The sequence below is a fragment of the Mustela putorius genome, unplaced genomic scaffold (assembly GCF_011764305.1).
Source record: "Mustela putorius furo isolate JIRA1106 unplaced genomic scaffold, ASM1176430v1.1 tig00000788_pilon_pilon_pilon, whole genome shotgun sequence".
NCBI classification, from domain to species: Eukaryota; Metazoa; Chordata; class Mammalia; order Carnivora; family Mustelidae; genus Mustela; species Mustela putorius.
Window position 1 is genome coordinate 6909075 of NW_025421481.1, and position 14498 is coordinate 6923572.

Below are 14498 nucleotides of genomic sequence, written 5' to 3' on the forward strand. Positions count from 1 at the left end.
TCCACACTCAGCAAGGAGTCTGCTTGAGATTTTCTCTCTCCCTCTCCCCTGTCTCTCCTACCCCACACATGCATGCATGCTCTTTCTCTCTTTCAAATAAATAAATCTTAAGAAGAAAAATTCACAGAAGGAACACCAACAGTGAACCCTAATGTAAACTATGAACTTAAGGTGCTAGTGATGTGTCAATTGAAGTTCATCAACTGTAACGAATGTCCCACTCTACTGATCCTCTGGTGATAGTGACGCAGCATGTGTGGGTCAGGAGATATTTGGGAACTCTATACTTTCTGCTCAGTTTTGCTGTGAACCTAAATCTGCTTAAGAAATAAAGTGAATTAAAATAGCTAACATTTACTTAGGGTACACTATGCGACACTATGTATGTATGTATTAACTCCTTTAACACTACGTATATTAACATGTGTTAACTTCTTTAACCCTCCCAAAATCTGAAATAGATATTATACTCATTTTAAAGATGAGAAAATCAAAGCATAGAGAGATTAAACAATCTCTGTAAATCACAAAGCTAATGAGGGGCAGAGCCAGGCTCTGACCTTAGGCAATCTGCCCAAGACTCACTCTCCTGACCATTACATTCTATCGCCTCTAAGGAATGGCACACCTGCATTTATCACCATGTATTCCATATTTCAAATCAGACTTTCTTCTCATAAGTATGGTTTAATGTGGAATTGTCATTCTAACAGTATGTACTTCATGGTATAACGCAAGTAAACAGCTAAATTACATTACCTTTTTACTTTATAGATCGAAATAAGTTTGAAAGTTAAGAGCTTTTTAACTACTGGATATCTACTTTATCTTACTGACATTCAATTTATATAGCTTGGATTCCTTAGTAAACAAACTCAAAAGGCCCATTTCTTTGGACACTATAGCAGCTGTTCCTTTTTACTTTTAATTTGCTCTGTGCTTTTGATAGTCTCATTAACTTGCTGGGTGGATGCAGGCTGGGCTAGATCACAATCAGTTTAACCAGGCTAGTAATCAAACCCGAGGGAAGAAAGCCTGTCATTCAAACATACAGACTGAATGTATAGTCTATAGGCTCTTGCACTCTTAAGACACCAACCCCTACACTACAGACACCTATTCTGCTGCTGATTTCAAGGTTCTCCAAGAACTCTGGAAATCCAGTCACTAATTACTATCACATCTTGCAAGCCAGATTCATAATTACGTGACAGCCTTCTATGGGGCCCATATGACATGGTCTCTAAAAGCTCAGTGTCAAAGCTGAGCGACTAAGTATTTCAGCAGTTAATTAATGGAGCTCAAGACCCCCTGCATCATGCTCAGAGCAGTCTAAGAGTCAGTTTGTCTTTACACTGAAGGAAAACAAATGGTGATAGTTTCACGATCCCCCTCCCCATAACTACAGGTGTGCCCCAAAAGGTATAGTTCAATGCAACATTTTATAAAGAGCATTGTATTCTCAATGCAAACTCTTTGAAGAGGGCTCTAACAAACATCCCCTCATACAGCTAAAAATTGTCCTTCTTCTTATAAGCTAGATTTTTATGCTGAGTAAAACTGCAATTATGTGGGTCTCATATAACCAAAAACTTCAAATTTTTAATTTTTTTAAAATTTTTTAGAAGATTTTATTTACATATTTGTCAGAGAGAGAGTGAGAGCGAGCACAGACAGACAGAGTGGCAGGCAGAGTCAGAGGGAGAAACAGGCTCCCTGAGGAGCAAGGAGCCCGATGCGGGACTCGATCCCAGGACGCTGGGATCGTGACCTGAGCCGAAGGTAGCTGCCTAACCAACTGAGCCACCCAGGCGTCCCTAAAAAAACTTCAAATTTTTTGAATATCTATACAGTGTCAGATAATTAATCAGAATCATTTCCTACACTTGGATGTTTTCAGGGAGAAATAAAAGTACTGTAAGATCTAATTTATTGGAATCTATTTTAAGTAGCCTGTACAATATGTAGTATCTTCAATCCCTTTCTCAAGTGAACCACCATTCAAAACACTCACCCCAAGAATTCCCCTAAGAAACCTCTGCTAACTCCATTATCTTTAAGCAGACATGTCCCAGAACCCTCCTATATTTTAGAGACAATTTACTGTCTGTTTCCCCCAGATTACAAGACAATGGAAGGCAAAGAGCAGGGAGCCTGATGTGGGACTCAATCCCAGGACCCCAAGATCATGACCTGAGCCGAAGGCAGACACCCAACCACCTGAGCCACCCAGGCACCTTTAACATATTCTGATGAATAAATAGATGCAAGCACCAAAAAATGACCCTGAGGCACCACAACACATTCAGTCTTTGGCCTCTGTATTCTCTAATAAGTTTACACAAACCACCTTACTGCATAACTTTAGGAACACAACCTCCATGAACATCAGTTTCCTCATCTATAAACCAAGGATAATTAAATTTAAACTTCACAAAGCTGGCTAATGAGATTATGTAAAGAAAGCATTTTGTAGGCTATAAAATAAAGCAATATATTGCTGCTATTATTCTCACTACTGCTACAACAACCACTACTACTACTAATATTTAAGAAAAAAAAATTCATGAAAGAATTTTTTTTTCACAAATAAATTTTTTTAAAGACTTTCAACCAAGAGTTAACAATTAGTGACATGGAAAATAAAATTAAGTTAAACACCCAACTTTCTAGTCATTTTGATCATCTAAGTATGGGACAGTTATGAGAGCTTTGGGCAGAGAACATTCCTAACACTGTCATCAAAACTTCCAAGAGAGGGCGCCTGAGTGGCTCAGTGTGTTAAGCCGCTGCCTTCAGCTCAGGTCATGATCTCAGGGTGCTGGGATGGAGTCCCGCATCGGGCTCTCTGCTCAGCGGGGAGCCTGCTTCCCTCTCTCTCTCTGCCTGCCTCTCCATCTACTTGTGATTTCTCTCTGTCAAATAAATAAATAAAATCTTTAAAAAAAAACTTCCAAGAGAGCTGAGGAAAGCACCTTAAAGATCTGTCTTACTGCTACCAGATGAGAATAACAGTAACTGCCCTTCCACTCTGCTGGGTTGTCGGAGGCCCAAATGAGAAACAGGAAGTGAAAATAGCTTGGAAAATAGGATATAGGCTGCTCTTTTCTTTCACAGTCTTTGAGGAACTCTTACCTTAAGATATCCTCCAGCAGAGACAAGCATTTTGCTATCAGGAGAAAAGCAAAGGTCAGTCACCCAACCTCCATGGGTAGCAGCTCCTTCTTCTACTGAAATCGGAGCACACAAATGAAGCAGCTCCCCATTTGAGACGTTCCATATCTATACAAACAGGATATACAATGCATTAACAGGGTCATCCAGAAGTATTATATATCTCTCCATCTCTACTGGAACATATTTGGAAATCTTTCTTAAAAATATAATTACAATTCAGTGATACCTTAGGAGTTTTTTTTAGATTGCATTCTTTATCCAATTTTTTAAAAAACGTTAATTATAATAAAAATGCATTACTTAAAATATTGATCATTAACCATACTCCAAAAAAGACAAGAGAGTTTAGAACAACTAGTCAGAATGTTGTGACTTTTTTCATTTAATAAAAAGAAAATAATGGAAGAAGAAAGGAACAAAAAAAGAGGCCTAAGAAACTACCTTAAAAAAACAAACAAAAAACCATAGAATTCTAGTCCAGTATCTACCACTAAGAATTCTGACAGAGGTCATTCAAACACCTAAAGTCATGCAAACGTATTTTAAACAATAAATCCCTACAGGGTTTTATATGTATAATATAGACCAGATTAATTACAGATACTAATGCTTTCATTTATTTCCAGTGATAACTAATATATGTAATAATCTAATTTTTCAAATAAATGTCCATCAGAAAAGGAATAAGAAATACAGAGGCATCAACAGCAAGGGAAAACAACCAAAACCATCATTTATAAATGTAATGCAAGAGAATCAAATGGAGAAATTCATTAGAAAGAATTCAGCAAGATAGCTAGATATATATGTATACACACATATAAATAGCTTTCCTACATTTTGAATAATCAAGTAGAAAAAATTTTTGTTTAATGTATTAAAAAATTTTTTTTAAATAACATTTGTTTAAATTTATTTCCTCAGGGGTTTCAGAAATATGAAATACTCCATAAACAGTAAAGGAGCACTCTCATCCAAGAGAACTCAGAGCAAAATGAATTTTCCCAGAGCAGCCCTGCCACTTCAGCTGATATGCCTTTATTAGAACAGAGAAGGCTGGTAACTCAGTCCTCAAGCAAGAGAAACTTAATTGTCCTGGACAGCCTATCTAATAACGCCTCCATTCCTGCAAACTGCATACTCTCTTATGAATTTTAAATCTTCCTTTGTAAAAAACAAAAAACAAAAAACAAAAAACAAAAACCAAGATGCTCCTCAAATACACTTGTTACTAACGCAGCCATCCCGGGGCCCAAATTTTTCCCATCAACTGCCGAATCCTAACACAACTAGAAGCAGGCAGGCCCATGAGGACTGCAACAGCCACATTGTAAATGTGGACTATCTAACAGACACGGTTTCATTAAGAGATCTTTTCTTTCAGTGCTGGAAACTGCAGAATTTGCCGTTTATTCACTTACAACCTAGTTAACAATTTATAAAATTATTTTCCTCAAATTCTGCCATTATAAACAATCTTTGGTTCGGGTCCAAGAATTCCGATGAGTCATTCTCAAGCTAAGAGCAGACAGCCAACTGCAAATAACTTGGGCATCTGCCTCCTTGCGTGCACAGACTCTAACTCATATACTTCACTCTAACTAAAATGAATTCTTTTCTGCAGAGGAGTGCTGCTGTGAATAAAACGTGCACAGGAAACAAAGCAAACAATGCCTCATCCAACCAGAACCCCAGGGCCTGTGCTGCCCAGTCACATTAACAATGTCCCCAGTGTGGTACAGAGCATTAGCCAAAGCTACAGAAAGAGCAGTGCTTTCATGTCAGCAAACATCCTACCCTGATTTCTCCATTGTCGTCTCCAGTCGCCAACAGGGTACTGTCCACAGAGAAGACAGAGCAGCGCACACAGCCTCTGTGGCCCCTCAGTTCATGAAGAGGGGAGAGAAGGTCAAAACTCCAAATCTGGAAGGCAATTAGGATGGTTTAGGAATAGTAAATACACTAAAAATAAGTACCTGCAAATGCTCCCCTAAGGGTTAGTTAGCCATAAATTCAATCATATGGGAAGTCTAACATTCCACAGTTCATAAATTTTCATTAGAAGCCCAAATTCCAACTTGCAACATTTTTTTTTCTGACTTTCCCTTTAATTACTGAAGTTAACTTCAGCTCAAGGGCCAAAATCACAGCTTCTTTAACCTTAACTTCTTTAGAAAGAACAGCAAATCAGTTAAGAGCATTTTAGAGTGAAGCCAATGTGAGTGTGAATCCTGGCTCCCCTACACTGACTAGTTCCTTGTGGCCTAGGACACCCACATAAGCTTCTCTAGCTTCAGTCTCAGCACCTGTACAATGGGACAACAGTACCTGAGGTGTGAAGATTAAATGAGATAATAGCGAAATTCTTAGCACAGGACCTAATATATGCCAAGTGTTCTTTAAAGGTTAGTCACTGTACTATCCTACTGTCTCAGCAGCCAAAATGTTCTTTTTTTCTTTCCAGTATTCTCCCTTGTGGTTCTGTCATCATCATTTAACAAGAATTTACTGAAATTACCATGTTCCAGACAATGTGAACTAAGAACTGACGGTACAAAGATTAACTGGATACAGTCCCTGTCTTTGAAAACTTTATAGTTTAATCAGGAATACAGACTTATGAATTGTTAAGTTAATAGTTATATGAAGTAAATGCTCTAAGAAACTTGAGTAATATGTAATGGAACACTGAAGGCAGAGAAGCTCACCCTGCCTGAGGGCCAGGAAAGGGTTCACTAAAGAGCTGACATCAAATCTAGGTCTGGAAGAATGAGTGAGTCATAATGCTTCGAGGTAAAAAAAGGAGTTTGTGTCAAGCCAAACCACATGCCCAGGAGATGGAGGTAAAAGTAGCCTGGCACAGAAGGAACAACACAGCAGAAAGAGATGGTCATGGGCAAACAAGTCTGGCTTATAAAACACCGGTTACAGAGGTGTTTCAACTGGAGACTCAAATAGCCGTAGGAAAGATAAAATTGGAAGAGGCACAGACCACAGGTAGGTCTACCAATGAAGGAGGAGAGCCTAATCTTCTGGGTGGGGACAAGGAAGAGAAGAACAAGCCAAAAAAACCCTGAGAAGTAATCAACAGAGCATGAAAGACAGGATAGAGCCCCACATAATTCCAAGGTTTGTAGTTGGGTAAGATGGGCAGATGGTGAGGTCATTAACAAAGAGAAAAAAAAAGAAGAGAATGGAGTAGTCAATGTCCCCAACCAGCAGCATCATTTCACTGGAAAGTGATTTTCAAAAGTATCAACTTAGATAATTACATAAACATTTATTGTGGATGTGCAGTTAAATATAAGTCCCTTTCAGTGCTTATCACCTATAAAAATAGTAGAAACTACATTTTATTAGTAACAGACAAAAAGTCATCAGTAAGCTAGAAATCAAAGCCCTCATGTTATTCATCTATCTGACACCTAAATGCCAATGTCATCCTTTAAAAACTCATAAAATATGAGAAGGACACATAGACAGAAACATACTACACGTCATTTGAACTCATAATACATAATGAATACCAAACTTTTATGCATGCACATTTCAACTACTTGGCCTACCTTTGCAGTCTTGTCAGCAGATGTAGATGAAAACTTGGTAGCATCAGGAGAGATATCACAAGAAAGTACTGTATCCTGGTGACAGACAAAATCTTTTTCTATTCTTCCAGTAATAATACTCCATACCTTAAAAAAAAAATTCAGAAGTTGACACTTATAAGAACATTTTGTATTACTGAGCATAATTATCTAGAATACATAGCTATAAAACAAGAGTTTTTGCACAATGGTTGTTCTGACCTCTTTAAGTGTCCTTTCAGTACAGACGCTCTTAAATACAGAGCAGATGTAGGTGACTACACTAAACAGAAAACAGGCATGAGAAAATAGAAATCTAAAAATCTGAGTAGTTACTTACCATCCATCTGCTTGCAGATTTCAAAATATAATCATTACATTGGAATGCTTTTTTAAAAAAGAGACCTGTGCTTCAAATTACCTTCACTGTTCCATCAAATGACCAGGAAAGCAGTTTTGAATTTTTCAAGAGTTTAAAGTCTTTCACTGTTTCCTGATGGGCTTGTAGAAAGACATATTCTTCTGACTGCCAATTCCATACCTGAATATCAAAGAAATAAGTCTGTTATAATCCTTAACCCTCTCCTCATGATATCCCATTGGAGGAGTGCAGTAATAATTTTTGTTATTAAAAACTATTAAAAACTTTTGTTCTCATGGCATTTTGGTAAGACAAAGAAGAGTACCAAGAAAGAATAAGGTATTTCCATTTTACAGACAGAGAAAAGAAAAGCTGGGGTTAATTACCTTGATCAGAAGTAGAATAAAGTATTTTTCCTCCTAAATAAAGTTCATTTTCTTCAGTTGCTTAGAGAGCAGTTAATGATATCAGAAGACAGAGAAAAGCTATAATATGCTAGTGAGCTCACCCTCTGATTAAATTTTTCAGAGAAAATTATCCCTATTATATATTCAATTTCCTAAGCCCCACAAGCCAGGCCAAGACTGAAGATTCTAGGTCCACTGAAGCTACTGAATCCTACTGGTCCTCCTGCCAGGTCAGGTCAGCTGACCAGAGCAGCTTCAAACCAAGACATGGAAATTCTAAGTTTCAGAGATCTTAACTATCAGCTATCCCCTAATGCAATCCTCAAATTGACAAAGGAAGTGATATAGTATATTATTTTTCACATGGAGCTCCAGGAAGAATTCCTCAGGCACAGGAAGGAGAAGAAATTGAAATGGTGGAGACAGTGGATTCAAAGTAGGCTTGAGGTATGGGCTGGAAGTGTGGTTCACAACCTGAGAAGAGCATTTCAAATAAAAGGAATGAATGTCTGAGTTAAAGCACAGCAACAGGAAAACATGGCAAGAGTATGGGGACTGGTTCATAGTTCAATCTGGCTGAAACACAGGCTATGTAAAAGAATCAGAAAAAAAAGGTTAGGAAGATATTCAAAAAAACAAGCCCAACAGGCCTGATGAAGCTGGATTTCTGAAATGTGGACAATGAGGCAGACTGGGACAGAATTTTCTTCCATTTTTTAACATCAGGAATAAAAAGATAAAGAAAAATCAGCAACCACCACAGTTATGCACATTAGTGATATTCTGGGTCAAGTTTTTTACTGGTGAAAGTTCAACCGTAGAAATGTTTTCAGGCTTTCAGGCTTAGGGAAAACTGTAAAAGAAATGACACTTCTCTTATCCCCTTTCTTCACTCCTTTATTATCCACACTTAGCAGCCATCTCCCCACTGAGCCCTGGCTCTCAGATCGCTCTCTCTCTCTCCAAGTGCTCATTCACAGAAGTTGGGGTAGGAACAGGTTATCTGTATAAGGGGGCAAAGAGACCCTATAAGAGGAGCTGGAAGTGAGAGGAGTTTTACAGAGAATGAATTAGGAATTTCAGCATTTTAAGAACTCAAAGAGGTATGTTGGCGGAAGGGGAGCAAACAGAGGTTTTCCCCACATATCAGAAAGGAAAGACACTCAGTGTGACTAAACATAAAATACCCTAGATCATTTCCACTAGGAATTTTCTGACTCTCTCCTACTTTCTGAGCTTTACTGGACTACAGAATCAGTGGCTCCTATTATTAAATACAAAGTGACCAGCACTGCCATTCCTCACTGTGTCCGATTCAGTGTTCAATCCTGACTTAGGTTCGTACTGCTGCCCCCCACATTAAGAAGTCAAAGAGCATTCCTGAGCAGATGTAATACAAAATTCGACAATTGCTAGGGGAAGATTAAGAATAGCCCTCACAGTTTTTGTTGCAGAAGTTTTCTCATAAGGCAATGATGACAGAGATACTTCTTTTGTTTGGACTCCAAAACAATGTACTAATGGAATCACCTTACATAATTGCTAAACTTTCACCAGCATCAGCAAAATGTATTGAGGTTGAGTTTGTAGATGTCTCTACCGTTAGCTATACTATTGGCGATGTATATACACTACAGAAATTTTTTAGCAGTATAAATAGTAAAATTTTTAAAATCCTGAAGAATTTTCTTATACCTGCGAGAGTCAATATACTCTCATACATTGGTTCAGGTAAACATGACAACTACTTGGGATTTATTTATCTCAAGAGAAAGGATCAAAAACTACCGAAGGTAGATCTCAATTTTCACAACTCTTGGTGCTATAAACAGGAGAGTTGATTTTGCAAATCTTGGTAATAACTTTAGTTCAGTTCAACAAAGATTTACTGAACTCCTACTGAATTCCAGGCAGGCACACTAGGGATACAGAGATGAATAAAATAGACCTCCAAAATGGTAACTATGTGACATGTGTGTAGATTTTTTAATTAACTTAATCACTGTAATCATTTCACAATATGTACCTATTATATCAAATCATCACATACATCTAAAACATACACATTTTTGTCACACCTCAACAAAGCTGCAGGGGTGGGGGGGACAAATTTCCAATTAATCAGTCACTAAAAAATGAAAACAAAAACCCAACCACCAGTCAATTCTTGGACATACCCACCAAGAGTTTTATTACATGAACGTATACTCATTAAAACATTTTAAATGTAAGAAGTATTCTGGGTAGAGCAGGAAAAAAGGATGAAACATCACTTAACTCATATTTCTAAAAATAATCTAACTCTGATCCTAAAAATATTCCTAGAAATTATTTCTCCCCCTGGCTGAGTATATCTGATGTTCACGCAGGTCATTAAACCTAGGAATTTAGCTTCTGACAGAAAAACTATACAGTATACAATGTCTCAGCAGAATCCCATCAGAGGTAGTTTAGTTTTACCCATATCAAAGCCATCTGGAGAGGAAGAAAGGTGAATACCATGCTAAGTTTCATAGCTAATACATCAGTATCACGGGAGCCTGCAGTAAGTTTCTGCACTGAAACCAGATTTCATTCTAATCATACAAAACTCACAAAGACACAATGTAAAAATATTTCTTCAAAATACTTTTTTTTTTTAACATTTATTTAAGTAATCTCTCCCCACAATGTGGTGCTCAAATTCTTGACCCCGAAGATCAAAAGTTGCATGTTCTTCTGAGTCGGGTGCCCTGTCTAAACAGTTTTTAATACTATAAATATTGCCACTATAGGAAATATATATATATACACACACATACAAATACATGAAATAAAAGAACACACAAACTTCTGTTGAACATATGCATTTATATCCCCTTCACTTCTAAAACTCTACTACAATGACAAAGTCAAGACAATAGGAATGAAGACAGCAACAAAATGTTGAAGACTGGGACACCTGGGTGGCTCAGTCGGTTAAGCATCTGCCTTCGGCTCAGGTCATGATATCAGGGTCCTAGGACGAAGTGCCACAGGATGAGCTGAGTGCTGAGCAGGGAGCCTGCTTCTCCCTCTATCTGCCACTCCCCCTGCTTGTGCTCTCATGCATGCATGCGCTCCCATGCTCGCTCTCTCTAACAAGTAAATAAATAAAGTCTTTAAAAACAAAAAAATGGGGGCACCTGGGTAGCTCAGTGGGTTAAAACCTCTGCCTTCGGCTCAGGTCATGATCCCAGGACCCTGGGAGTCCCACATCAGGCTCTCTGCTCAGCAGGGAGCCTGCTTCCTCCTCTCTCTCTGCCTGCCTCTCTGTCTACCTGTGATCTCTGTCAAATAAATAAAAATCTAAAAACAAAAAAATGTTGGAGCCCCAAAAGCAGGAGAATGGTAATTGACTTAACAGAACCAAGAACACAGAATCCTAAAAGCATCAGAGAAAGACAAAAGCAACAAAACTGACACTACAAAACTCACCAACTGCTCAGAAACTGAGGTCACCGAGGACATAAGAGGTGGGAGTGAGGATGGGGCAAGGACCAGAACTATGAGGAACTGTGGGAAGACAGCAACCATGCAGGCATAATTTTTTTAAATCTCCCTGAAGCCTCCATTAAAAACAAAAATATTTTAAAAAAACAGCAAAACCAGAAATGCAGATAACAATACCATGTTAACTGACGAAGTATCCCCACAAACCCTAAGATTACAACTGAGTAGAAACAAACTGAAAGCTGGAAGACTTGCATCCCAGCATCTCAGACAGAACTAAAAACAACAGAATTCCAAAACATCCAAGTGACATTCACTGGGATGTGCAGTGGACCAATGGGAGAACAGCAACAGACACTGAAACTGAGTACAAAGAGACTATAGTAGAGTCTGAAGGGCGACACCAGTCTGGGACCTATGAACTCTCAAAACTAATGAGAACAATACTATAATCATGAGAAAAAAACGCTGGGAATAGAACCCAAATTGAGTATAACAGGATAATGGCAGCAAAGGAAAGAGAAGGTCTGAATAAAAATAAAAGAAGACAGGGCAAAGCAGTATCATAAAAACACCGTATTTTTAATGCTGTATGAAAACAAAAGGAGGAAGAGCTGGAGGGCTACAAAGCTAGAGGTGTTAGCCTTCAAGGAGTTTAGGAAAATGAATTTTGTGTAAAATAGGAAAGAACCATCATTGAATACAAAGTTACTATGCGAAAAAAGAGTGAAGTGTAGAAAATGTTCCTCCAAACAATGAAAGCAAACCAGAAGGAAGTCTGAAATAAAGGGCACCAGCACAACTGAGGACATAAGTATAGCTTTGAGAATAGGGGGATCAAATGAAGGTTTACACAGTAAATAAGGAGGCACTACACCTACTCCTAGTTCTCTTCCCCACTTAGCTCCAAGGACCTGCCAGCCAGATTTATAACCTCCAGCCAGAAAGACCAGAGGATTCCTCTCTAGGAATCTCACAAGACCAGGACAAAAGACCTAAAGATACAACAAGGATTCCCCATCTAGACTGTTTTTCAGAAAAGGTTTCAGTACACACACAGAGCTTTCAAACAGCCTTTTAGGGTCCACTTCTAGTAGCTAATGATCACCACACAGCTGAGGAAGACCTTTAACACAAGAGGCCAGGGGCGCCTTGGTGGTTCAGTGGGTTAAAGCCTCTGCCTTCAGCTCAGGTCATGATCTTGGGGTCCTGGGATCGAGTCCCACATCGGGCTCTCTGCTCAGTGGGGAGCCTGCTTCCCCCTCTCTCTCTGCCTGCCTCTCGGCCTACTTGTGATCTCTCTCTGTCAAATGAAAAAATAAAATATTTTTAAAAAATAAAAATAGGGTGCCTGGGGGGTTCAGTGGGTTAAGCCGCTGCCTTCGGCTCAGGTCATGATCTCAGGGTCCTGGGATTGAGTCCCGCATCGGGCTCTCTGCTCAGCAGGGAGCCTGCTTCCTCCTCTCTCTCAGCCTGCCCCTCTGCCTACGTGTGATCTCTCTCTGTCAAATAAATAAATAAAATCTTTTAAAATAAATAAATAAATAAATAAAAATAAAAATAAAAATAAAACAAGAGGCCAAAACATCCACAATAGGAAAAAAAAAACACCTCAGAAGAAATAGCAACTATGCATGAAAATTAAATTTTGAGGAAAAATTATATAATTTATACATTATTTATATATCTATCCATTCTCAGAGAAGATATTACATCCATGAAACAAGAACACAGTGTTCTCCAAAAGGAATAAGAATGGACTCTTCAGCATTAAAAATAGTAGAGATGAGGGGTGCCCAGGTGTCTCAGTCGGTTAAGCACCCAACTCTTAATTTTAGCTCAGGTCATATCTCAGGATTGTGGGATCAAGCCCCATGTCATGCACTGAGTGTGAAGCCTCAGTGCATGACAGCCTCTCTCTCTCCCTCTCCTCCTGTTCCAGCTCATGCACTCTATCAATATATACATACACACATATACACCTAAATAGAAGAAATGAAAAACTCAATGAAAGGGCTGGAAGAGAAAGATGAAGAAACTCCCAGAAAATAGAGCACGGTTTAAAATGATGAAATGTAGAAAAAGAAAATTACATGAAAAGTCCAGAAGATCCAGTATCTGAATGATGGTTTTTACAGAAAGAAAAAGCATACTGGAAGGGAGAGGGATAAAGAAAAAAATTCAAGTTTATTTGAATTAAAAACTGTTAAGTTTCCAAACTGAAAAGGGATCACAAAATGTCCAAAGCAATGGATAAAACAAATACACACCATGGCACAACTTCATGAAATTTCAAAATCCTAGGAACAAAAAGAAGATCCTAAAATCTTCCAGAGAAAAAGATTAGGAATCAGAATGGCTTCAGACTTCTCAATATGAGCTTTGGAATTTTGGGAGAAAAGGGAACAATGTCTTTAAAGTTTTAGGGTAAAATAACTGCAAACCACATCCAGTCAAGGATAGAACTGTCCTAAATTGCATCAAGGCAGAAAACACATTTGTAGTACACTCAGTCCACTTACTTATAATGACACTTATGACCTAAACAAAATTTTATTATAATTGTATTAGGATAATGGGATTGATAAAAGGGTGTGTGCATATGGCAAAGGTAACACAGGTGGGAAAAGAAAAAAAGTTAAATTTTTAACTTAATGTGTATCTTAATTGTCAGTAAATTCTCAAACCTAGAGATTGGTAACATTATAAGCATGGCATATGGGGGCATGAAGATAAATATCAAAAGAAGTATCTAGAAGCTAAAAGAGGTAATTCTGGTAAATGAGTAACAGGGGTATCTATTTTCCATAATGAGCTTTGTAATACTACCTAAGTTTTTAAAGTATGTGCATTAGAACTCTGATAAAAACAAAGTGAATTTTTAAAAGAATATATAGTAGGCTTAATCCTTCTATATCCACAATCCTTCATTATGACAAACTATTCTTTGTTCACAGGATTTCATCCCTATAATAAACATCTTATCTTTAAAAGAATAAAATTATTTCAATCAGAGGGGCATGTCTCAGTCTGTTAAGCATCTGACTCTTGATTTTTGGCTCAGGTCACAATCCCAAGATCATGAGATCAAACCCTGAGACAGGCTCCATGCTCAGTGTGGAGCCTGCTTAGGATTCTCTCTTCCCCTCTCCTTCTACTCCTCCCCTGTTAACAAGCATGCACTCTCGCACTCTCTTTAAAAAAAAAAAAAAAGAAAGAAAGAAAAAGGCTTTTAATCAGATTTTACTACTATCAAGAAAAGTAAAGAGCAATCATACAAATCTAGAAAAAAGTATATTTACTGATACAAATCCAAATACCAAGACAGGCAGGGGAACTCAAATGATTCCTTGATCGTCAAAATAACCTTCTAGTACAGGGTTCACAAGTCAAATTGTCTGCCTCACCCACAGAAAAATATGAAACATGAATGGGTTTCATCTAAACCTATGTGTATAATCTCAGTGTGTGCCCAAAGTAATAGCATCTTAAAGAAAT

The 14498-nt window shown here is 38.1% G+C and overlaps 1 protein-coding gene across 4 annotated transcripts in view; it reads right to left on the bottom strand.

Annotated features, from left to right (window-relative positions):
• Positions 1–14498, bottom strand: part of APAF1 (apoptotic peptidase activating factor 1) — a 90288-nt gene that overhangs the window by 4254 nt on the left and 71536 nt on the right. For all 4 annotated transcript variants that reach the window (XM_004742935.3, XM_004742933.3, XM_004742932.3 and 1 more), the window contains exons 24-27: positions 7183–7302; positions 6744–6869; positions 4975–5100; positions 3136–3282 (exon numbers count right to left, since the gene is read on the bottom strand). In XM_004742935.3, coding sequence (XP_004742992.1) covers positions 3136–3282; positions 4975–5100; positions 6744–6869; positions 7183–7302 — 519 coding nt within the window. The remainder of the gene's footprint in view (positions 1–3135; positions 3283–4974; positions 5101–6743; positions 6870–7182; positions 7303–14498) is intronic.